Consider the following 25,944-nt stretch of genomic DNA (forward strand, 5'->3'; position numbering starts at 1 on the left):
CATCCCCCTGCCTTCCAGGGACCGAGTGCCACCACCCGGCGGTGTGCGAGGGCTGCCAGCGCCCCATCTCGGACCGCTTCTTGATGCGGGTGAACGACTCGTCCTGGCATGAGGAGTGTCTGCAGTGCACGGTGTGCCAGCAGCCCCTCACCACCAGCTGCTACTTCAGAGAGAGGAAACTCTACTGCAAGCACGACTACCAACAGTAAGCACCATGCATTATATACAGTAAAGTATATAGAAATACATGTCAAGCCGCTTGGCTTCAGAACCAGCACATTCCTCCATGGCTGCCGCTGGTTTGGGGCCTTATCTCCACGCTGGTGCGCGATCAGGCCCACAGTGACTATTATCTCTCGTCTTTTCATTTATTCCCATTATCATTGCCACGATATTTCCATTTTTTTTTCATTTTGTTGACTGGATTTATATCTCAACGACAACAGAGGATGTGCAGGCGTTTTTGCCGTTAAATAGGAATTCCACTGGATTTAGCCAATATATTATGCGTCTCTTATCGATAATGACAACGGCGTTAAAATGTTTTGTTGAATTGAATTTCAATTTCAATTTATAAATGTTAATTTAGTCCCGAGAATACAACACCCGTTTTTCCTTTTTTTTTTTAAGATGAAGAATTTAAACAGAGGGCAATTCTCTTCAACCCAGTTTGCATTTATTTTGGGTATAAGGGTTTTGGTTTAATTATTATATTTATATATTCATTTTGGTAGAATTAAATTAAAACGTATTTATTTATTTATTTGTTTGTTTATTATTGTTCTTTCAATTTATCTTTATTGATATTTCTGCATGCGGCGTATGCGTTAACAGTTTGACAGTTTATATGAATACAAATACATTGTTATAAAGTGGGGGATTGGGCCTAACCTGTCGAAGACGAGTTAGTAATAAAATAAAAGTTTAACAATAATTAACAGTCATTTATAAGGATTACCAATAATTCACGCCAAAAAAAACCCTACAAGTTCACGCGCGCGCGCCAACACGCAATTTCACCCGGCTCTAATTAGAGTCGTATTATTTATTATAAGTTAAGTCTCCTGGAAATTAATTCACCCTTATTAACACTCGTGTCATTTTACGGGAAAATTAGGCAAGGGATTATTATATTTATTATCATTCTTCTTCTTCTTCTTCGTCTTCTTCTTCTTCTTCTTCTTCTTATCATTATTATTATTATTATTATCATTATTATTATTGTTATTGTTATTATTATTATTATCATCATTATTATTACTACCATTATTTTGTATCAGAAATGTCTGCATTCCACAATATTGTAGTAGTCGAATGTAAGTTGATAACAATGACACTGATATTATTTTGCAACTCTAATGAGCTAGGGATGCAGAATCCAAACAGAAAAAAAATTAAATTGTATTCTAAAATTAGAATAGATAAATAAAAAAAATATCATAAAGCATGGACCAGCAAAACAACATGAAAATATAAAGGCACAGACAGTGAGTGAGGGCAAAATGGTGAGGGTTGCCATGTAGACTGTGCAGACCCTGCAGTGCCCTATGTTTCTCATTGCAGGGCTGGTTTTCATGCTTGTCACTAAATTTTCAGCTTTTTGTGTCAAGGCTTTTGAACAATTCTCCTTCGATTACCAGGACATTATGGCTCTCTGCTAGATACCTTGCAACCCACAATGAGTTACATCTATTGCCATGCGTTCCATTCAGCCGGCTCTGTGACAGCAGTGTAGTCAGTTGATAACAATAGGAAATTCATTGCAGTTACTAGGGGATACCACGGCTTCACAGCTTAGTGGAGGCAGTCCAGCAGGGAGAGGGATCTCTTCTTTTTCTGCCTCTTTTAACACACTCAATTCAGACATTTTTGTTGTTTAGTTTGTTTAGTGTGTGTTTGTGTGTGCGTGTATGTGTGTGTGTGTGTGTGTGTGTCTATGTGTGTGTGTGTGTGTGTGTGTGCGTGTGTGTGTGTGTGTGTGTGTGCGTGCGTGCATGCGTGCATGCGTGCGTGCCTGCGTGCGTGCATGTGTGTGTCTGTGTAAATAAAGAAAAACACTCAACAGGAAAATAAATGAAGATAAAAGGCCCAAAGGCTCACCGCATTTTGATATATCTGATTTGTACTTCACTGTGATCGAACTTCAACAAATGCTATATTTGGCATTGCATGAAAAAAAACTCCCAGCATTTATATTTGCTTTTTCTTCTTCTGCTGCTTTGAATTTTTTTGTGCGCGGATGTGTGGCAAGTCTGAGTGTCCATGCCAAAAACAGCAAGCCACCAGGCGCCGTGTGTTTCTCTGGCACCGTTATTCATCACACGTTCCATCTTTTAATTCTTCTCTCCTCCCCTGCATCCCACCTCCACATGCTATAGCTGGAAGCTCTCACATCACCTAAACAAATGCATCCCTTTATTTGTTTATTTCATTTGCATTGATGGGATACTTAAGGATGTAATTGGCACCTTTTTGACTTTTATGACACCCATTTAAGGTGCATTTGTCAGCCCACAAACTGCTTTGGGCTGTGAAGAGTGCACCTTGCCTTACAGAGGTCTACGTACCTAATTACATTCCTACAGAAACTGATTCATGACCCGTAATCAGCTCGAGCTTGCTACAATAAATCATGGAATTGGCAAGCATTCTTTTTTTTCACACCTTTGGCACAGTTTTATGTGCAGACAGGCAAAACAATTTTGTGGCTGACTGGTAAAACTCCCACCAGCACAGTTCAATACAACAGGCTCTTTAAAGCGTAATTATATATTAACAAGATATGATTTTATTATCCTGCATCCTGTATATTCGTCTCTTTTATGTTATCCAGGGCGCCATGTTTTCTTAATTGTTTTAATTGTTAAATTGGAAAAATTGTATTGTTTTATAACTGTTTCTTTAAAATCATTCCTAATATTTTATGGTTTAGTTGTTTCGGATGCTGTGATATTGGCATATTTCTTGCAAAGCAAATCTTAAAATCTCACAATCTTGGTCAAAAAACAATATTTGTGCTGGCTCTTGAGATATTATTTGATGCAGATTTTGACTGAAAATGGGCGAGTGGGCTGAGTTTTCAGCTGGATGGGAAGGCTGCAGCCCAGGGAGAATGAGCAGACTGATGGTATGTAGAAGTGTAGATGGAATTACACCACCCTTGGAGAGTTTGTTGTGCCCCGGTGTTTGGAGGTCAATTATACATCATTAGAAGGAGGGAGATCCTCTCCCTAGAGGGACCTTGTCTTTAACCAGGCAGATGGTTCGAAGGGAGCCATGTAATAAGGCTATCACTTGACCAAAGTGTTGGACAACACCCATCTAATGGCTCTGCTTGTTAAAAACAAATACCCTCACTGATTCAGTGAGTGCAGCCATTTTTGAGATTATGTACCTATTTGACACAGTGTGTACTGCATTTCGAGCAATGTTTTCATATTATCTATTAAGCTGAATTCTGTCTAAAAAAAAAAAATTAGGAATGCTATATTTTTAAACAATCCAAAAATGTTCTGTGCTGTTTCCTTTTTCCATTTTTTTTTTTGTAAATTTGGTTCTTTAAAGAATTCCTTTCAAATCCTGGTCGGGTGAATATTAGAAAAACAGGCCACTGATGAAGCTATAAAACCGGAGCTCCCTCAACCTGTCTCCCTCCCCTTGTAATTCTCGGTGTTGGACGATCCCCTGGTGTGCTGAGAGGGCCTTTTCACAACTGTTAGGAGTGTCCTCCTGTGAAATTGTTGTTTTTTAATTAGCTGTGCTTGGGACGCCGAAGTGGTACCCTGAATAGATGCTGACGGCTGAGGTTCTCTGTTAGCTCACCGCGTGTTTTGCTCACTCCGAGGTCACTCCCGTGTGGCCTGGCGCTCCATGAACACCCGTGCACGCACAAAATGGACATGGCTGCCATTGTCAGACCGGCCCTGTAGCGTAGCAGCTCACTGAAGACTAAACCCTGTCGCGACGAAATACGTCAGCGCAAATCACATCTTTTTTTGTATATTGCTGCAGGATTTTGTATCTCGGTGTATAATTCTACCCTAAAAAGGCTAAAAACGGTGTCTATAGCCTCAGTCTCTCGGGCAAAAAGAAAAAGGACCTATGCAGGGGCACAAATCTAATGTTAGCAACACTAAGCTGGATAATATTGCTTCAGCTTGCCGGGATTTTAAGTGCTGGGCGAGGAGCTGGCTAGAGCTGGCCCCGTTCCTTTGTAAGGAAGTATTGGGTTTTATGTCAACATGGCTTGGCCTGTCGCAGCAGCGTTCGAGGATGCATCATCTGTCATCTCATACCTTGGTGAGCGTTTACTCCAGGTTACAGCTAGGCCCATTAAAGACTCATTGGAGTGATATTTATTTGCATCAACGACTATATTTTCTATTCGCTCTACAAGAACTTCCAGGTTTTCACCCACAGTCACTCGCGGTGATAAATATTTGATTGAAAACAGATCGTTTTACACAGCATTTGAGCACATGAATGGCCCGCTGTTGCACGTTTTTTGAACAGGGTTCATGTACACATAAAAAGTTCAAAAGTGTGCTATTAATATGCATTGGGAAATACTTGTTTTGTTGACGTTGGACATTCTACTTCAAATCGGGTGAAATTTTAGGTTCTAATTTCATTACATCAGAATGAATTACGTGCAGCCACATGGATTTGCATGTTCATATTTGTTTGTATTTGTGGTGTGTGTGTGTGTGTGTGTGTGTGTGTGTGTGTGTGTGTCTACGTGTGCATATGAATTTGTTTTGTTGTTATGGCAGGATTAACGGGGGAGGGGAATCAGGTGAGCAGCATTCTTTGTGTATCTGTGGCTGACATGGAAGAATGTATTTGCATAGTAACTACAGGGAATTTCACACAATATCATCATGCATACCCAGCATACATATTAAAAGCCCCATGATAAAAAAAAAATATTAGATATTAGAATCAAAATTATTCTCAAAAGTAATGTTTCAGAATTTCAGCAATTTCAAAATATGCAAAATTGAGTATCCCAATATGATGACATACCAATACCACTGAACACCATAGCACTGAAAAACACTCAACAATGATGTAAAATAATTTTCCCAGCCCTAGGTATGTGTGTGTGTGTGTGTGTGTGTGTGTGTGTGTGTGTGTGTGTGTGTGTGTGTGTATGTGTGTGCGTGCGTGCGTGCATGTGTAGCATCCGTTGAAGCACAAAGCATTTTTGCAGGACGCTTTGGGAAGCCACAGAGGCTCAGCCACGGTAATGCCCATCACCACTTTAGAGGGCAGACTGGTGGAAAGAGGTCTCTGTGGCTTTGTGCGAGTGTGTGTGTGTAAGTGTGTGTGTGTGTGTGTGTGTGTGTGTGTGTATGTGTGTGTGTGTGTGTGTGTGTAGGGGGGGTGAAACTGCAGTGCAGAGGGAGGAGAAGGATCTGAACAGGGATCTGCCTGGTGTGCTCACATTACACTGCATGATAGCAGAGGGGTGCAGAGCAACTCAACCATGCAATTTGTTGGTAGCCACAATTTAACCTCATCTCCTAAAGCCGACTGTTCGGCAGCCAGTGGGACGTGTCAGTCAATGGGGAATGCTAATCAGCGACGGTGGAGAGAGAGAGAGAGAGAGAGAGAGAGAGAGAGAGAGAGAGGGAGAACCCTGCTCTCGGCAACACTGGGATTTTCATCAGCGGCTCCGAGTTCCCCCGGCCGTCAGGTTTATTTTCACAGCGTGACGACTCCTCATAACAAAAAAGCACGGCGGCCACAAACTATTAAATGCAATTTACAAATTAGATTTTTGGCTAAATCTGTGAAATACTGTAACAGGGCTTGAGGTTGTTAAAGTGGCCAGCTGAGAAATGTATACAATCAGCAATTTTATTCTTCTATTTTTCCAGCCATATTGTTCACATGGATTTATGTTTTTGGTGACCTTTGCTGCTCTAGTGGTAGAAGAAATACTCATTGAAAATATCATTTAGAGCAAGTTGGTTGACATGGTTGCAAACTCACCATACAATTATACAGTAAATCCTAATGTTTGATGAGATTACATTTATTTCGGACCCAGTTTGTCCCATTCTGAAAGGGAGCAAGCATGGAAATAGTCCGCCGTCGTTCTAGGAGCAGCGCGGTTGAACGTGTGTGTGAAAAGTGAGACACAGCCACTGCCGCCGGCGTGTGGTATCGGTGCTGGCCCCCACCGGGTATATGTGATCCCCACTGTGGAATGTTTCTCTAACACGTAGGACTTTCGCATGTACACTACAGATGACTGGCATCGCCATGGCAAGTGCTGTACGCAGACTGTTGTGTGCCCAGGGCTCACTCTCACACTCACTTCACACATTCTAGCTCTACGTGGGAATCCGGGCATAGCCGTGGATTTAACTACACCACATTCTGGGCTGTTTCAGGGTGTGGGTGGGTACGTGGGTGGGTGCGTGGGCGTGTGTGTGTGTGTGTGTGTGTGTGTGTGTGTGTGTGTGTGTGTGTGTGTGTGTGTGTGTGTGCGCTGCACACTTTGCTGTGCGCATTACCAATTTCCTCTCCCTCACTCTACTTTTCCCTTTCCCCATGACTCTTTTCTCCACTGTCTCTCCTTTTGTTTTGTTTTGGGTGCTAAACAACCGCAAGGTTTCACAGTTACTTATGAGCTAGCAGGTCCTGCTTTGCCACCCTGTAGTGGTTGGACATAGAGACAGCCAAAGATTGGTGCGTCTGGTGTGATCCGGGCTACTGGAGGTATTTGTAGAGATATAACAAAGCGCATTTCTTTGTCTTTGACCCCTTTTTTAATCGTCATCAAACGAGATTAGCCCCCCAAACACCGGTATTCCTGCCCAAAGTGACTGACAGAGATTTGCACTTTTATCATTGAGTGTGACACTAAGCCGGTCAGAGCTTTGTCCTGAATGGAGGGTCTGACGGAAACAGGGGCTCCTAATCCTTTTATTTGTGTCGAGCCCAGAAAGAGGGAAGAATGGCCCAGGGAGGGATGGGCTGCAGAATGCCACGGCCCTTAGTCCCCCTCCGGACCCCGTTTCCACAGCCAAGTGAGCATGAGACGCATCTTATGTGGTCTATGCACTCCAACGGATCCATACACACACACTCGCGCACACACACATAACACACACACACACAATATATATAAGCACACGCTCAACGATACACTCACAAACACACGTAATTACACACTCATACCCACACATATGTTCATACGTTAATTAACATACGTATACAAACACATGATATGGACACAAAGCCTTCACCACACACACAGAAACACACACGGAAACGTCAATACAAAAAGTCACACACACACACACACACACACACACACACACACACACACACACACACACACACACACACACACACACACACACACACACACACACACACACACACACACACACACACGTCAAACTATCCCACAAAGTCATAGTGGAGTGTGTACCTGCTCGTACATCCGTCTGTGGATGTATGATGTGTGGCAGCAGGAGCCCGAGTCTAGGACGAGATTAATAAAGTTTGCCAGTTACGTGGTCGAGGCCGGGCCAGCGCTTTTGTCCGCGGTTCACGCAGGTTTTCGGGGGCTTCGGCCTCCTTTGTGTGCTCCCTTGTGGTAATCCATCTCCAGCGGGCGTCCCCCAAGGCACTTTATTTACTCATTCAACTGCTTGGAAGTCTGTTAGACTGCGGATCTGATGCAGTGAGACCAATGGGATTACTTTACCCAGCACTGCAGATTTCTGCCCACACAGTCACCCCCACTACGCACACACACCCACGCACGCAAGCACACACACACACACACACACACACACACACACACACACTCACACACACACACACACACACTAACACCACCATGGCCAATTTGCATGTGTTCAATCAAATTTTGATAGTAAATAGTATCACATTTTTTCAATAATTCAATGGCCATATTGGCAAACATTTTTTGGGACGACACCTGTTTTTTTTTGCTTGATTTCCTTACATCTTAGAAGACTTCTTCATAACTGGTATTATTTTTGCTGGCGCATAAAATGACTAGATGTAGGGGAAGTGAGACCTTTACCTTTGGAGAGCATGGAAGATCACAGTTACAAAGTGCCAAAAAAAAAAGAAAAACAATGACAGTGAGTGTGATTTCTTCAAAGTAAAAACGAACATCTTTGTCTGTTTGCGAAAACTGTGAGCGGGATTTGGTTTTCCCATATATCAACAAAAACCCAGAGCTATGTAGTTGGGGCTAACCCCTGTCTGTAACCACTGTAGGCTGTCAGGCTCTCTGAATTTACTCTCTCTGTCTCTGTCTCTGTCTCTGTCTCTCTCTGTCTCTCTCTCACTCTCTCTCTCTGTCTCTCTGTCTCTCTCTCTGTCTCTCTCTCTCTCTCTCTCTCTCTCTCTCTCTCTCTCTCTTCTCTCTCCCCCTCTCTCTCACCCCCCCTCTCTCTCCATGCATTGCTGGGGAATATGGCTGAAGTCAACTGCCAGCACAGCATCTCGCACGGTGAGAGCTCCCTGAACTCTGTTTAGAGCTGCGTGCTGATTGGTGATGGCTGTCTTGGCAAGAAAAATAACTCCCCCCTATATGAAAACAGTGCATATTCGGTTTCTGCGCGGCTGACTCACTCCTGTCCTCTCCGAACAGCCCCCCCACTGCAAGCCAGCATGATTTGTGCTCTGGGTCCCGTGACCCATGGAAGCTTCAAAAAGCACCGAGAGGAAATATTTGGACGATCTTGGTGGGGGAGTGGAGGAGGAGTGAGGGGCGAGAGGGCGGTGCCTGGTCAGGGGAAAGGCTCACCGACTGTAAGACGAGGCAGATGTGGAGGATCTGCAGTGCAGTGCCGATGACAGGGGAGTGTGCGCACCAGAGCGGGGAGAAGCTGACTGCCCATTTTGAAAACACACATACTCACATACACTCCCAAACACACACTTGGAGTGCTGGGATATCATCGCCGTGCTCTGCATGCTGAGATGACGCGCCTTGCAGTGGAGAGATCCGTGCTCTGAGTTGCAATGTCATTACGAGACATGACTCCAATGATGCTGCTTCGTCCGTTCACGCAGCAGCCCCACCCCCTGACCCCTCCCTTCTCTGTTTTACCTTAGTTCTGCTGCAGCCAGACGGTAATATTTCCCAGAAAGCAGCTCCCAATATGTCTTCCTGGGAAATCCCGTGGCTTAGGACTCGCAGGCGCTGCAAAATGATACTGCATCTATGAAATGGATGGATAAAGGGGTTGAAACTTGGAGATTTATCAAAAATATATTTTTTAACCCTATAGATGGATGTTTCAATTGATAGGGAGATGATAAAGCAGCAGGTGAAAACTGAGATGTTTGCTCTGCTCCTACATATTTAGCCCATATTGTTTGGTGTAACCCTATACCTTCACAGTACATCTTCTGTGAATGGACTGCCTAAAACAGAAAGCCCCATTAGAAAAACAAATAGTTGTAGTTATGACCTGGTGGGTTTTAAGCTAAAACTCTGCAGTTAAAGAAAGAAAAACTTGTGGTCAGATGCAGCCCCAATCGGTCTTTATGCTTGTCACCGCCCCCCCCACCCCCTACCGAGAGGAGAGCAAGTGGGCGAGTGGGTCCCCCAGCCCCCCAGCCTCCCCTCCCACCCCCAGGTGTCCGTCTGCCTCATGTTCGCCCCCACAGGGCTTGCCTGTATACCCTGCAGGCCTTGCCGCACACCAGGGAGAGCCATCCCCAGCCCCCTGAAACCCAAGCTGCAGAATGCTGTTGTGATCCCAGCTGGGGAGACGGCTCTCGGGCTCCAAGCGGAGCCCCGACGCAGCGTGGAGCTGGGGTCACTGGTGGCCCCTCGCCCTCCATCACTCTGCTGGGCTTCTGGTCGGCACCGACTCGCAGCACATTACTTATTTACACTCAAATGCGACTGGTGCGACTGCTGAGGCCTTTGGTTCACAACTACCTCCAAAAAGTTTTGTTGTTGTAGCATTATCAATTACAGCTGAGTGATGTTTTACATAACGAGGGCTGCCATTGAAAAATACACTGTGTCAGTGAAAATACATTATGGTCAATCCCGCTTAGGTATTTTTGTCTTAACATGTATTCATTCTTCACTAGTGAAGGCAGATGAGGCTGTAGGAAATATGTAGGCTTAGCATGAGCGCTTTTTGAGTGTACGTGGTTTAGAGAGTATGTTCAACTCGGTGTTTTTGCAATCACTTAATATGTTTGAATCACATTGACTCGCGTGTTACATTTTGTGTTTGTCTGATAGTATAATTCTGCATACTTGTGTGAATGTACTTTTGTGTGTGCAGCTGTGTGCGCGTGTGTATGTGCCTTCTTGTATCTGTGTGTGCATTTGTGTGTGTGTGTGTGTGTGTGTGTGTGTGTATGTGTGTGTGTGTGTGTGTGTGTGTGTGTGTGTGTGTGTGTGTGTGTGTGTGTGTGTGTGTGTGTGTGTGTGTGTGTGTGTGTGTGTGTGTAATGGGTCTGTCATTCTGCCAAGCCTCGGACATGCTGTTGGCAGGCGACACAGTCTGTGGATTCTCCTCTCAGTTGCGCTGTTCTGGAACCAGAAAGCCATGCGTGCCACCCAAACCACCACCACCAACCCCCTTCCCAACCCCCCCCATCGACTCCCCCATCATCAGCTGGCTGCCCGTCTCCCTCTCCGCTCCCCTCACTCGCTCCCTTCCTGGGCCCCAGAGCCTGGGCTGTGGCCTGTGGATGAGTGCTACATCCTGGCTGTCAGCACAGGGGTTAGCTGGGGATTGGCCCGTGGTGGAAGCGCAGTATCAGGCCCTGTCTGTCAGCTCCTCGTTCGCCCGACCCTCAACTCCCTCGGCCGTCCACTACAGTCCGTGGCACAACACCATAACGTGGCCGTGGCGGAAGACAGAGCTGCGACTGACTCAGATCTCCGGGCTACGAATGAAAGGACTCGCCCTTCAGAATAGGCATATTCATAGCCGTGCCAATGAAAAGGGTCTGTTTCAAAACCCTTAAGTGCTCCGGTGTTGTGTTTTCAAACAGACCGAGCAGGCTTTGACAGATGGTTTACTATTTCGCCCAGTATTTCATTTCAAGCACTTTCAGCTGTTAATTTCTGACTTTTGAGGAACGGCCAGTCACCCATAGCCAATATTTGCATACAGTCACAGCTCCCTTGTAACTTGTGTTTCTTAATGGCTCTTCAGTCATTTATCTATTTGATAGATACAAAATGCATGTCTGTCTGTCTGTCTGCCTGCCTGCCTGCCTGCCTGCCTGCCTGCCTGTCTGTCTGTCTGTCTGTCTATCTATCTATCTATCCATCTATCTATCTATCTGCCTGGCTGTCTGTCTATCTATCTACAGTATCTGCAGTATCTATCCATCTATTAAACTCTGACACACACACATTTAAAGACATGTGCACAGGTACACACACTCATACACACACACATCTGTACCGCACATGGTCACAGACAGGCATACACATGTTGGAGGATTTGTGGCCATAATCAGATTAATTGGTCCATCTTTCCTTGGAAACATAACATACTGTATACACATGAAGGCCTCTGGTAGCTTTCAGCTGGTTGCTGCTTACACTAACCAGAAGCCAGGCAGCAGGCGGGGGTCACAAGGGTCACAGCCTGGCCTATACATACTATAAAAATGATCATGCAAAGTCGTAAAATACCTTTTGTATTCAGAATTCTTCAGGTTCTAGATATTATTTTCTCAGCATTCCCACCAAAATATCCTTTGGATGCATTTGAGACCAACAAAGCCCGAAGGCAACTTTGAAAAACATGAAACATCACATTTGTGCTTCTTGGCAGAGCTATTGTCTTCAAAGACAGTGGTTGGAAACATGATTGACCTTTACAAAGAATATTGTAATTACATTAGTTTGGGTCCTGATTATCATTTCCCTTGCTCATGCATGGAGTTTGGACTCAAGGCCTCAGTGCATGGCACATGCTTTTCTTATTCCCCTGAGTATTTCTAACCGAGGCACTATCTACACACATGCTGCCATTCATGATTTTATTAAAGGTTTTGGCTTCATCACAACTTATACATTGGAATGAGTAACCCCCCCCCCACGCACACACACACACACACACACACACCTTTACTCTCTCTCTCCCTCTCCTCTCTCCCCCTCTATGTATGTCTCTTAAAGATTGTAGGCCTGTAATTATTTTCACATTTTTTGATATCTCACCAATAGATCTGCCCTCGTGTATACTAAATTGTGGTTATTACTCTTGGTAAAAGCGCCCAAAAAATGATTTGTCATGTCAAGGCTCTTATGGGATGCCATTTTGAGATAATTACTATGTACATATGCTCTGTACGTGCAGACACTGACAACTGTGTCATCCCAATCTTTGGTCATGAGTCATTGCTATACTGTCCTCTGAAGTAAAAAACACACTACATCCATCTAAATACAGCAACACCCCACCACACACACATTTACCAGATTTTCTATTTCGCACAGCATTTTTTTTTAAACACATTTTGGCTCTAATAAACTCTGACACAACCTAAACACCCCGCCCCCCAAAGGGGTCCGTCTAGAGCAGAGCAGTGGTCCGCCAACCAGGCTGAAGCCTGTGGTTCTGGAGCCAGAGAGGGAGTCGTGCCCTGCCGCCCCACAGAGATGACAGAAAGATAAGAGAGAGAGGAGGCCTCTCCACACAAAAACATCCCACCAGGAACTTACCTAACCTGGGGGAGTACCCGGAGCTTCAGGATTCACTGTCAAAATATAGATTCACTGAAAAAACCCATAATAACAAGAAAAGAAATACCAAAACATTCATTTTTCTCGTGTCAAAAATAGGTTTTGCAGAGGATCACGGCAGTATGTGGAGGAACTTCATAAATGCACACGATTAACCATTAAGGTAAAAAAAAAAAACACACTGCTTTTTCAGTTCTGTGGCGTGACTTGCTCTCACTTAGCAGCGACATTAAAATAATATAATAAAAAATGAGCACATGCGACAGAGTCTTGGCAGAGACGGCCCCTGCAGTTATAACTTAGAAAACCACTTATAGTTTGCAATATTTGAGGAGGCGATGTATAAAAAAAAAAAAAGCGTAGCCATCTCTCCCAGACGATGCGTAATGAGGGAACCGTAGGGAAGACGAAACAGCGAGTGGTTTCTTTGGAAGCAGCACTAACGCAGGGATCAGAGGCATTAAAAGAGATTTACACCCCCAGCTCTTAAACAGTTTTCTTTTTGCTCAACAGCTCCTCTCCTGCAGATATTTCAAGGAAGTAATAAACTGCAGTGACAAGCATTCGAATGCCTTGGAAACATCCCTCATGGGCGGCAGAGCTCCATCACCTCTGCCGCCATGACATCTACTGCAGCATGTCACAAGCGCTGTTCTGCGTGTGTCTGCGAACATGCTCAACAGCGTTGCATTGTTCGCGCTTAAGCATTGTTCACGCTTAAGCATTGTTGTGTAGCGAAAACCAGCCCATGAGCCCGTACACTCCATTCCAACGGGGTACTGTGCTCAACATTTATCTGCACTTTTGAGTGCCTCTTGGCCCTGTGGTTAAGGCCCACAGACGTTTTCTTCCCGATGGTTAAGTTCTTTTGAAGCTGTCTGCATGGTCCAGAATGGGGCCCTGCACAGTGTAAGATGTCATACTCCCACTGTGCTGACCAACTTGCTCTGCGAGCCTTGATGTGCCCATAACATTTAATGGTACTTTGGCAAATGCTAATGGAAACTCTTACTTTGCCCAGCAATCACATTTCATTACCTTCTCTCTGGTTATACATTGTTGTTTTTCGTATTTTTATTTACTGTCATTATTTGTTTGATATATGCAAGCATGAACTTATGGCTGAGAGGAAGAAAGAAATATGCATTATCTGCTAATTATTAAGATTAGGGAGAGGATAAATAGACCAAGACGAAAGGGAACATTTGTCTTGAGTAAGGCATGGTTCCCCACTTACTGTGCCCCACGGCACGGCATGTTTGTATTTTAACTGGGAGAGGAGGAACATCACAGTATCCCCCTGGAAATCAGGCTGCAATGAGCTGGGAAGAAGAGAGGAGAGAGGAGAGGAGAGGAGAGGGGAGAAGAAGAGAGGGCAGCGGAGAATAGAGGAGCGTGAAAGGAGAGTGAAAGGAGAGCAGTGGAGAGCGGGAAAGGTCATGCCGTGGCACGCGTCTCAGTGTGGTATGAGCAAACATCTCCAGTCGCACAGGTTCAGAAGTGAGCGGCTGCTTCTGATTAGTCACTCCAATTCACAGTGATAAACAATTCCTGTGGTCTTCTGCTCGACTGATGTGTGTCGTATTTTGCATAACATTATGTTCTCCGGTGGTTCTGGGCAACGGTTTGGTGTGTGTCTGTGTGTGTGTGTGTGTGTGTGTGCGCGCGTTTTTAAATGAAGTGCTTACATAAAGTCTTGATTATCTGTATATATCGAGGAATACTGTGTGTCTTCAATCATTATCATGATACTATATATTGGGTATATACAGTATCTGGATATGCTGTGTATGTTTATTGCTGGGGTGGGGAGTTAAAACTAGGGGATTCCATTGACTTCTACAGTATGTGAACTGCGGCCTTGTGCTGTGATTAAGGGCTATAGAAATACATTTTACTTTATTATATAGAGACAAAAGTTATTTAAAAATAAATCTTCAGGGCTACCATTCCATAAAATATTTAATAGTAGCTCGGTAGTCAGTTGCAATGTGGCACATTTTTTAATTAATATGTCACATTACGATGATGACAATGGGGATGATACTCGAATGCTTCGTCAATAATATGCGAAGGGATAGTTAGATCTGACATAATATGACTGTATATTATTATTATTATGATTATTATTATTATCGCGCGCTGGTTTAACAGGTCTTCCAATGCGGCAGACCACAACGGCCACAAATTGCCGTGTCACGGTGCGGTACAGCGGTCTTAAACACTCCACCCGGAGAGCCAGTCGAACTCTGTGCCCTCGCCACTGGTGAATTTATCTGTTGCCGCACTTCCGTGCAGATGCCTGACATAAAACCTCCGGGTGATTAAAGTGTCATCAGAGGGTAAGTGTTTACGGTGAGGATACATAAGGTGAGCAGGATCAAAGCTTTGTTCAAAAAGATTCCGAGTAAGGAAGCAGGAAAAACAAACAAAATGTCCAGTTTCGCTGATTAGTTGTACGATCCGATTTATGGCCTTGAGAAACCGTGTCCCGGAGAGGCAAATTTCTGTCTGTATTCTTTATCGCCGGTTGGGAATAAAAAAAAAAAACAGTCGTGAAGAAAGAGAAGGAAAATGGGCCACTTGAAGAAAAAAAACAACACGACGACAACAAAACACAAGAGCAGTTTAAAAGGGGGCAGAGATTTTCTTTTTCACTGCTGTTGCAAAATGTTTTTCTTCACCGTCTCCATGGTTTGCAATAGCATGCCGACTGAAGGAAAATGACGTTTGACAACTTTCCCCCTCTTCATGCATTCGCAGGTTTTTGCGATGAAGCGTATGAGCAAATGAGTCGAGCATTTAAATGTCAGACAAAAGGCGTTGTGTACTCTCCAGCTCTGTCCCTCCGCTTGGGTGCTCAGAACGCACATTTCCCGGCGCTTGTCAAGAGCTTTATTGACTTGACAGTTTCAGCCGTCGTCCCTCAAGGGGTTAAAGTTAATAATAAAAAACAAGAAAAAAAAAATCATTTTGCCCTTTTATACCATAGGGAAATAAAATCGTTTGTACGTAATTATTTGTGATGATGTTTACATTTGCAATAAAGTCAATATATTTAAATTGTCGTTGAAAAAAAAAGTATATATGTATACTTTTTTTTTCCTCTCTTTTTGGGCAGGCTCTAAATGAGCACTTTCAGTGGTTAGCTATAGCGGGGGAATGGCTTTTGGTAGTATTGACTAACACAGAGGAGGGGATTGAGGCAAGGGCTGCACCACTGGGGCCTGCAGATCCTGTTGCTTCTAGTCATCTGCCGCAGGGCTACAGCTTTAAGTGGGAATTATTACTTGTGAGATAAGTATGAAGATAAGCTGGTCGCAGCCCGCATGATCTATGAGGTGTCTGGACACGGCGAGAGGTGCACCTGACCTGGAAATGAATGGCGTGAAGGTACAAGTGCAGCCTCGGAGTGCCCCGTTCGCCCTCACTGCTCTCCTGTGATCACGCCACACCGCAGATAATTGCTTATTTAGGACTATGGAGCGATAAGGTTCCATCTGTCACTGTGGGCTACACAAGTTCTACACGTTGAGAAAAGGAAATGATGCACATTACAAATTTGCCGAATGCAGTGGGAGTTTTCGAGCTTCGAACTTTCGAGCCGCCCGCCCCCCATGCCTTGCTTCTTTTTGTGAACTTGTGTGGGAGAAACATTCCCGTCGCTTGGTATGTTAATTCACGGCCTCGGGGCCCGTACCAGCCTTCCCTTTGCGTTGCCTCGCTCCCATCCAGTGAACCTTTGCCCCCTTACCTTTTTTATTTATTAGTCAATCCCTCACCTGTAAAAGATGATGAAGGTGACATACTACAACTCTGCAGGCAGTTGCTGCTCTCGCACTCTGATTAACGGCGAGAGGAGTGCTTTGCTTAACGCCGCTGACAAATTAGAGTTTTAAGTTTGATCAAACACTACACGGCAAAGCGGTTCGCTCCTTGGACGGCTGCCAAGATGTGTTCGCAATAAGAGTCGGAATCATCACTGTAATTATATATATATATATATATATATATGTATATGTATATATATATATATATATATATATATATATATATATATATATATATATATATAGTTATTGTTATTGTTATTGTTATTGTTATTGAAACACTTAGCTCCTGGGGTGAATCAACACCTCTATCACTTTCTCTATTCAAAACAAAAGCCCTAATCTCGTGTAATCGTGTTTTATGGCGTTATTTGCTCTGTGAATCACATTTCTTGTAATTAGATAACAGGAAAATCTCATCTCATTGTGTTGCTATTTTTGATCGTTTGCTTGTTTTCATTTATTTGTATTTTAATCTTTCCAAACTCTCTAATAAGAATCACTGTCAGGTCTCCGGCTCGTGTTAAAAGGTCACCGGCTGCTTTGATTGAAGCGAGCGCCGGCGATCTGACCGACCACACAAAGAGTTGTAGATGGCAGGTCAGGTTGTCAGTCAGCTTGGGTGTCAGTTGTGCAGGTTGGTTTTTTTTTTTTGTGTTGTTTTTAATCATTTCATCTTTGCTGGGGGGCTCTCATGAGACACCCGCAACGTTTAGCAGTCTGCGGCTCAGGACCCCGGGGCTCGTCTAAGCTCTGCCCGTATCCGAGCTGCCATTATTAGCTCTGCTCTCGGGAGCCCGCCGCTCATCTCTCCCCCGAGAGGACGGCTGAGAAATGAAGCGCCTTGGCTCGGTGCGGCGGTGGAGGTCCAATAGCCCGACATGGAACAGTAATTACTCCATTGATATTCCTCACACAATAATACTGTCATCTCTCATTTGCATAACTCCGCTCCGCTCCTCGCCGCAGCAGATGAATGCAGACGATCTCATCGGGAGGCGACAGGAGGTTTTTTTTTCTCCGTGGGCGCGTGTTGTTGCTCCATCACACAGTCGAGGTGCCAGTCTTGCTTTAAACAGAAAGGCTAAATTATTCAGCTGTGAATAAATTAGGAAAATTATTTTATTTTCCTCTTTCGGTAGGTTATAAAACAATGACGAAGAGTTAGAAGTGAGACACTTTGGACCGAGATTTTCTCAGACTGGCTCAATGTGCACGTGTGCGGGTGCGTATGCGCACCTCAGAGGACGGGGTGCCAGTGAATGTCACAGGACCCTGCCTCAGCCCTCGGTTAATGGCCATTGGTCATAGGCTGTCTCCCCTTTATTTCTTTTGCTCTCCTGCTCCATCCTCCCAGGTCTCCCACTGGAGCAGTGCCCTCAGGCACCACATCATTTATTGCTGTCAAGAGTCGCGTGGGGGGAGGAGTGGGGAGGTGCTGAGGAGAAGGGTGTGGGTACGATGGGAGGGCTGGGGGTGGACGTGGGGACGGAGGAAGATGTGCTGCAAACAGAGGGAAGCGAAACGCGGGCAGGCACGCTCGACTGTCAAATCTCAGCCGTTGAATATTTAATGGAGCCTGGAGTGTTTATTTAGTTAGCCTGTCGATTTTTAGCTCTCTGTCAATAGCGACCCCCGTGTAGCCCTGCTGATGATCTTTAGTGTCTCTTCCCCCAGGAGAGGCCAGGCGCTAAACGCAATTATGGATTTTCCTCCACCGCAATGTGTTTGATATTTTTACTGATCTAATTTGCAATCTGGTAGTTTATTGTTTGGCATTTTACTGGCGCTCAAGTGGCGAGGCAAATTTGATTTCCCCTCATAATTCTTTATAACTTCATTAATGCTGTTAGCACATTGGCACAGATCTTAAATAAAGCCCGGGAATCATCCCATGGATGAATGCATTCCTCTATTTATTGTCGCTCTGCCCCATTCTTTTCACTGATTTTGGTTCTAATTAAAAATCATTCTGGTGGTGTACCATGCCGGAGAAATATGAAATTGTAATAGGATTTGAATAGCTCCCGTCATAGAAGCATGTATATTTAACCAAACCTACGCCTATCTTGTGTGTGGGCAGGGAAGAGAGGGATAACAACAACTTTCTTTCAGTGGCGTTCATTGTTCTGAGAGACAAATAACGGCATTAGCAACCGAGCAACAAATGTTACTGGGTTGCTGGGTGATTGTCTCCGAGAGACACCGCGGTTCTGTTGGCTTTAGCAGAGCCGTAGGATTTCTGGCTCTATGACGGATGTGTTAGTTAGAGGGGCAGCATTATCTGTAATGCTGTTAGCATGTAGCTGTGTGAGTGATGTGCTAGTTAGATGCCCAGCAGTAGAGCTAATGGTGTTAGCGTGTTGAGCCTTCAGAGGGATGCAATCGGTTAGGCTGTGATGGATGAGTGTCGTGCTACAGAGCCCTGCAAGCTTCCTCATTCGCCAAGCTGTCAGCCTCTTAAGTAGACGTGTACAATTAGTGCTGAAATCAGAGCCTGCTTAATCTGATGGTAGGCCCGACATACAAAAGGGAGAAAATGGGCCATTTTTCCAGTGATGAGCGAGTGACGGCCGCTACAAACGGCACAGTCAAAGCGCTGTAAGAAAGACGAGGCTGATACACATCTTTTCGCCTCATTTTGAACCCTTCCGTATTGCTCTGAATGCAGTGGTACATGACACTGAAGCTCTTTCGGTTTTGGGTCGTAATTGTGGGAAGCTACGTCCTGCTCCCGTTGCCCTCTTTCTCAGAGCTTACCAGTCTCATTTTTGGCTGAATTAAGAGAAACTTTTACTTATCGCTTTGAAAAATGATTGAGTGATCTTTCATCACGCCTTTCGCAGTAGAATGCAGCCTGACCCACAAGCCATGTCATGTGTCACGGAGAGCAGACAGCAATGTACATTCCACTTTCGGGGTAGTGAGCAGGCCATGTCTTTCTGACAGATGTACACACACACACACACACACACACACACACACACACACACACACACACACACACACACACACACACACACACACACACACGTACATATGTGCACACAAACATGAACACACAAGCAGAAAATTACTCAATGCATACTGTATACAGTACACGCTCAATTAATGCATGCATAAACATGCATAAACACCCCCCCCCCCACACACACACACACACACAATGTGTGTGTGTGTCTCACGGTTTAATTTGGTTACAAAACAAGCACGAACAAAATATGAAAGCAGATTCCGCCGTTCGGCATCTCCAGATTAACATAACCTGTTCTCTAGCCTCATCACATCCACCGCCACATAGCTGTCATTACTAGGCAGATTATGGGCTGGACTAGACGAGGCTTTGAGCTGAAAGCACAAACTATATATTCCCATCACTAGCAGTAATAATAGTATTACTACTGACATTTTAGTGCATTTTGTATTGGCTGCAAAATGAATTAACAGCGATAGCATTACATGCATTCCATTTGTACTATCATGTAGTGTTTTGTCATCATTTTGTTTTTATGATTATTTTCTTTTATTACTCTGCAGTCATGCAGGTACGGTTACAGGATAACAAACAGAAGACAACAAACAGAAACAGAGCAGGGCCATTTTTGATGCTTTACTGATTTATTTATAGTGTGGCAGCCCTCCAAACAAGTCAAAAGTAGGTCTGTATTACACAGTCCACTCCCTGCTATAATTATCCAACTCTCCACAAGCTATAAATTGTTGAAATATTACCCATAATACATCCCCATCCATATGACATTTTTTGTTACACATTTTTCTTTACAAATGTAAATTTTATTTTACTGCAGTAAAACCAACATCACTTACAGTACTGCTGATTAAGAACCCAGACTTTCCCAAAAATATTCCTGGAAAGTAAGATTCCATCTTTGATTGTCATTAAATCAACCGCAACGCTCTCTCTCCCTGTACTTTGGGAAGACACTCCCCGGTCTCCCACAAGGAGGATCCTCAATCTGTCTCGGCCAAATCTTCATTGTACGACCAGAATTAAGAAATGTTTGTGTTCCGGTGATGGATTTAAAAAAAATAACACACACACATATCTAATTCATCATTGTTATCAGCGCGCGGCAACAGAGGGGGAGAGGAGACCGAGGAGGATTTCGCACGGAGACAGAAATGTCATCTCGATGTAATAGTTTTTGATTCATCCCTGCACCTTGGACGGCATAATGAGAGATGACAATTAGAGCCGGCCGCGGGAGGAGGAATCAAAGTGCTGAGATCCCCCCCTTTGGCAAAAGCTGATCCCAGCAAACTGGATCCAGATGTTGACGTCTGCCCTGCCACACGGCCAGGACGCCGCCACAGAAACACAACAAGGGCCCTCTGCAAACACGACAGGGGAGTCACCCAGAGAGCGAGATAGAGAGAGGGAGAGAGGGGGGGAAGAGCCACGGTCAGAAGCCCCCGCTCCAGAATAAAAGAATTCCAGCTCGCGGCCCTCACAGAGCCAAGGGCTGCGGAGTATCATTTCTTCGCAAGCTGTGATTTATCTAACCCTCGGTTTGTGTCTTTATCCCCTCTTTTTCTTCTCCCTTCTCTCTCTCTCTCTCTCTCCCATCTTCTACCTTTCACTCGCTTACTGTATATGTGGGAGATGATGGAGAAACGCAATTGTAATTCATTATATGTTGTAATTTATCTACTCATTTATCTATTTATTAAATACTGCATTTATATTATATTTTTGTAAGTTGAATATTTATGAAAGTTATTCCCTTTTTTGTCTAAGGTAGCAGATCTAGTTTTGTTTGTATTTCCAGTGTCCATTGAGGCTGTGCGTGACGCGCCTGTTGCCACCAAGCTGCGGGGGAGTTTGTTGTCACTCAGCGTCGTGGCTGAGTCAATGGCCTGGCGTGGCGGAGAAAGGGCCGGCGGAGCGCTATTGATATGTTTAACAAATTAGCCCTGATGACGGCAGGTGTGATTGTGAGCCTGGCGGTGGGGTCAGCTCGTCATATGGCGGCTAACAGACACGATATTGCTGTGTGTCCTGATCTCTCCATTCCCACACAATGGCATTAGGGGCACCCCAGGGAAATAAAGAGTCCCATTCCCCTATCCCCAGTGCTCTTCAAATTAACTCCCCAGAAGGTTAAGCTCCCTGATTTATAATTATTCAAGTCGCCTCTCCACATCCACTCCTCAACCCCACTCTCTGCCTGCCACTTCTCTTGAGTGGCACTTGGCTGTTTTTTTTTTTTTTTTTGTGGGAAAGCCCAGGAATTAGATTAGCTAAGCCTGACCTGTGAACATGCAGCCAGATGACTGGAGCGGGATTGGACTTGATCTCTGCCTGTCTAGCTGTCTCTCTATTCAATCTAGCTGTCTGTCTCTCATATGGCGTGTTATTGCTTGTGAACGTCCCTATGGATGAGACATTTCAGCCTCACCTGTTTTGCAATTGCATATACGGCTGTCGGAGGAATGGTCAGTGTCACCGTTACATTTCACTTGCGCCGACTTCATTTGAATGACGCAAGGTGTGACTGGTCTTCAGCTCTGGAGGCGTGGGCGAGGACGCTCTCAATGCTGGCACATGTTTGCTCATCGCTGAAAAACATGAATGTAACTTAACAGGTCAGAATGGACCATGAAAGCAATCTGAATACAATCCTACAATTATTTAAAAAAAAAGGGTTAATTTATCTATTTTATTTACTCTATTGTCAGTGTCTGGGATAATCAGCTCAAATGTTGCTTTGTTTTAGTTTAAAAACAGCTATCTATATATTTTTTATATATATAAAATTCACAAAATGCTGCCCTCAGAGGTACAGTTTAGTATGTTTATTATGTCTATTAATGTATGTCTATTAATAAATTATTGGAATTATAGGGCTAAATATTCACTAGCATGTAGAAAAACGATCTCGTAAAAATGGTGTCAAGATCATGCAAGGAGTGGAACAAAAAACAAACTATTAACAACTGTTAATAACTGTCGGTTCTCAATGGGGGTAAATCGGCTGTGGACGCCTCGGTGCTGGGCTGAAGGTGCCTGGTTTGTTCTGGAGTCAATTGGGTTCCTCTGGAGACTGGAGTAATGTAATGAGGGACCACTCTGACTGTGGGCTGGGCAGCTTTTCCCACAATCACATAATTAATCTCCTGATTCTACCACTCACGGTGTCGTGACAGATGCGTTCAGTGCATAATGGTGGAGGGTTCGGTGCTCCCGTGCGCCTCCATTTTGGAATAAAATGGTTATAAAGCCCATTCCTTCACAGTCTACAGAGGTTTACTTACAAAACAACACTCCCTTTGGGCCCCATTAGGAGACAAAGAGAAACACACACAGTTCTCAAGCAGGTAGCCTACTAATATGTCGGCAATTTAGATAATGACTAGGAGTGAGATAAACTGAAGTGTGTATTACAAGTAATTGGATCTGCGGTGGATTGGCTACCTAAGCATCTATGAGCTGTGTATTGTGGTGCTTGCTGCCAAATTTACCAGGGGCATTACGAGATGGACTGTCAATGATAAGTATGTCCTCCCAAGATATGCCGTAGCAATGGCTGATTTCTGAGATGTTTTACCCGTAAACATCATCAAAGCCTGAAGCCAAATGGAGCCGGCTACTACAGATATCAATCTCAATACAAGACCGATTTTGCACCACTTCTCCTCATTTCCCCTGCTCTTGCGAGCCCGGCCGATTAGTCAGAGTATGACAAACACAACACCAGGGGCTGTCAGAATGATCAAGTTGAGCAGAGTTTTATTTTTTATTTTTTCCTTTTTCTCTGAGGTGAAGCTTAGAAAAGTTGGAGCTATAATGAGAGTTGTCAAGCCTGTGAAGCGACGCACAGAGAGCAGGCTTCAGGAGCCACCCTGGTGCCTTTTGGGGAACAGCGAGCTGGATCTCCTTGGCCCTTAAAGAGATTACCTTGGCAGTGTAAGAAGCAGGTCTACCAAGAGGGTTGAGGGGAGATAGGCCAAGCGGCCCATTACCAATACAGCAGAGAACCCTCATAAGCACCATTAATAATCTGATGATGAATCACTACTTTAATTGGACCTTTATAGCTCCCTCCTAATCCTCGCTCCCAGCTCCTCAACTCTTGTTGGATAGCAGTTTGTTTTTACATATAACACACATTTTGAAAAAGTGTTACAAATTAAGTTAGAGTATTGAATCGATCCATGCAGTTTCCAAGGGAATATTGCTTGATGCACCTGCTCTTCAAATATATATGTCCCCACCATCCAAAATGGCTAATTTGAAGACTCTGTTTAAATATCTTCATATGTTTTGCGGTATTGGCTATTTTAGGACTACACACACAGGGTCAGATTCCACCCACTCTTAAATAGATGAGGGACAGTCTAATTAAATCAACTTCATTATCCTCAGCTCTAGAAATCAAGAGGCACTATTGGAAATAAGGTTAGGCTCCCCCTCATCCATCATGCCCTAACTAACCAATTTACAGGCCAGCCTTTTGCATGAGGCATTATTACCTTGTCATAGACAGTTACCTTTAAAGTTCTTGAATCAAGGCATGATGCACCAAGCTTTTATCACATTAGTTTGTGCTACTGTGTCAGCCTCTTTCTGCCTAAGATAAAGTAGGGCTCCAAATAATTGTATTAGCAACATCGGGACCGCAAACCACCGCTTTTTAAAGCCGGCTGATAATACTGTATAATTAGGGCAAATACCCACATTTTTCAAATGGAATGGGGATGTACAAGAAACAGCAATATACCAGAAGAAGATAACACAGTTTTTCTTTGTTTTCTAACTTGTGTATGCATTGATTTAAATGTCTAAACAAGCAGAATCCAGCTGGACATCTTTATTTAGCAGTGTTTCAAGTCGACCTCTGATGCATATGTAATTCTTGAATCATTATCCGCACACGTCACAATGTCTCGCTCCTGCAGCTGCGTGTCGTGAGTCACACACTGTGTCCTTTGTCGGGGAAACACAAAAAGCTACCGTCATTGTGATTCCGTGCTCAAATGATGCATCAGGTCGTCCATCATAAGGCTTCTCTTTGATATTAAAAGTGCTGCCAAAAGCATTTTAAATCCACTCAACTTCGCAACCCCGCATTGCCACACTTAACTGTTTTCTAGACCATTCTGTATTTGACTTTATTACTCTGCCTGTTACATGTGAACCGCATGGTGGGTGTTTGAGAACGCTGTTGCATACAATTTACAGCGTTCGACCATAGGGCCACAAGCATTTTAAAAGGCCTTTTCGTGTCCGGGCCATATTCTGAAGCACATGAGGCCTGTCCCCTGATCTGTGTTAGAAAGTGAATTAGTAAGCTCCATTCTAAAGCTAGTGATGGGAATGGGCAGGGAGCAGTGATTTGTAGGCGGTGTATATTACAGCCCATGGTCAGGGAGGGAGCAGGGGGGATCAGAGCGCCGTGTGGTGAGAGGGATAGGACAGGGGGCCTTATCACTCAGTGTTTACTCACAGTAAATTGAGTTGAAATAATAGTCTTTCTCTGAGGCCAGACAATGGAGCAGGCTGCAAGCCGAGGGTTCAGGCTGTGGCGGAGCTGGCCTGGGCCACTTCAAAATGAAAGGCTCAGCCCCCCGGGCCATGGGGAGGAGGAGGGGCTGGGGGAGGGTGGGGCAGAGGGGGTGCTTTATGTGGATGGGTACACCGGTTGTGGAACAGACACCCCTCTGACAAGCACCTGGGTAGGAGGACAACAGGGACAGAGGAGCAGAGGGGCTGGGGCTGACTGGTGTGTGGTGTAGGGGGATGATGAGGCCTCGGGGCTCTGTCATTAGAGTTGGTGGCGGTGGTGGTGGAAGTGAAGATGGCTGCCCTGAGGACAACGGAGCGACAGGTCCCGGTGGGATGGGGACCGCTGGCCCCTGTTCCCCTGGGTCTGAACCACGACTGGTGGGATGTGTCAGCCCCCACTCCTCCGTTTATACGTTCTCATAACCTCTGGCTATGGCTCAGCTCCAGGAGAGAGAGAGACATGTAACAGAGCAAAAAATAAGGGAAATATGAAGAAACTGATAGATGGAAAGAAATACACAGAAAGAGAGCGAGAGAGAGAGAAAGAGAGAAAGAGAGCATGCAGTTTGTAGTGCCACGACCATCCCGTACGATTGTCTCTACGTCAGTGTTTTTCAGCTGAATATCAGCTCTGCCTCTTCCACTTCAATTTATCATTCTGCATTGTAAAGCGCTGCCACAGCGTTATGGAAACAGCTGCGTTTTTTCAGAGAATGGGCCGCTCCTTGACACACAAAGAGGCTTCTGGATCTAAAGAGAGTGTAAAATTGGTCAGTGAATGCAGACCTTTTTTCCCCCTCCCCGAGACGGCTGACCATGGGTGTTACCGTGGCAGGAGACGCTGCCATTGTATC

The 25,944-nt window shown here is 44.7% G+C and overlaps 1 protein-coding gene across 2 annotated transcripts in view; it reads left to right on the forward strand.

Moving 5' to 3' along the window:
* Positions 1–25,944, forward strand: part of lmx1bb (LIM homeobox transcription factor 1, beta b) — a gene marked incomplete at its 5' end in the record, with an annotated part of 45,104 nt that overhangs the window by 1,197 nt on the left and 17,963 nt on the right. For both annotated transcript variants that reach the window (XM_080003239.1, XM_080003238.1), the window contains one exon: positions 19–205. In XM_080003239.1, coding sequence (XP_079859365.1) covers positions 19–205 — 187 coding nt within the window. The remainder of the gene's footprint in view (positions 1–18; positions 206–25,944) is intronic.

This window comes from Zeus faber (genome assembly GCF_960531495.2).
Source record: "Zeus faber genome assembly, chromosome: 7".
Classification (NCBI taxonomy): Eukaryota; Metazoa; Chordata; class Actinopteri; order Zeiformes; family Zeidae; genus Zeus; species Zeus faber.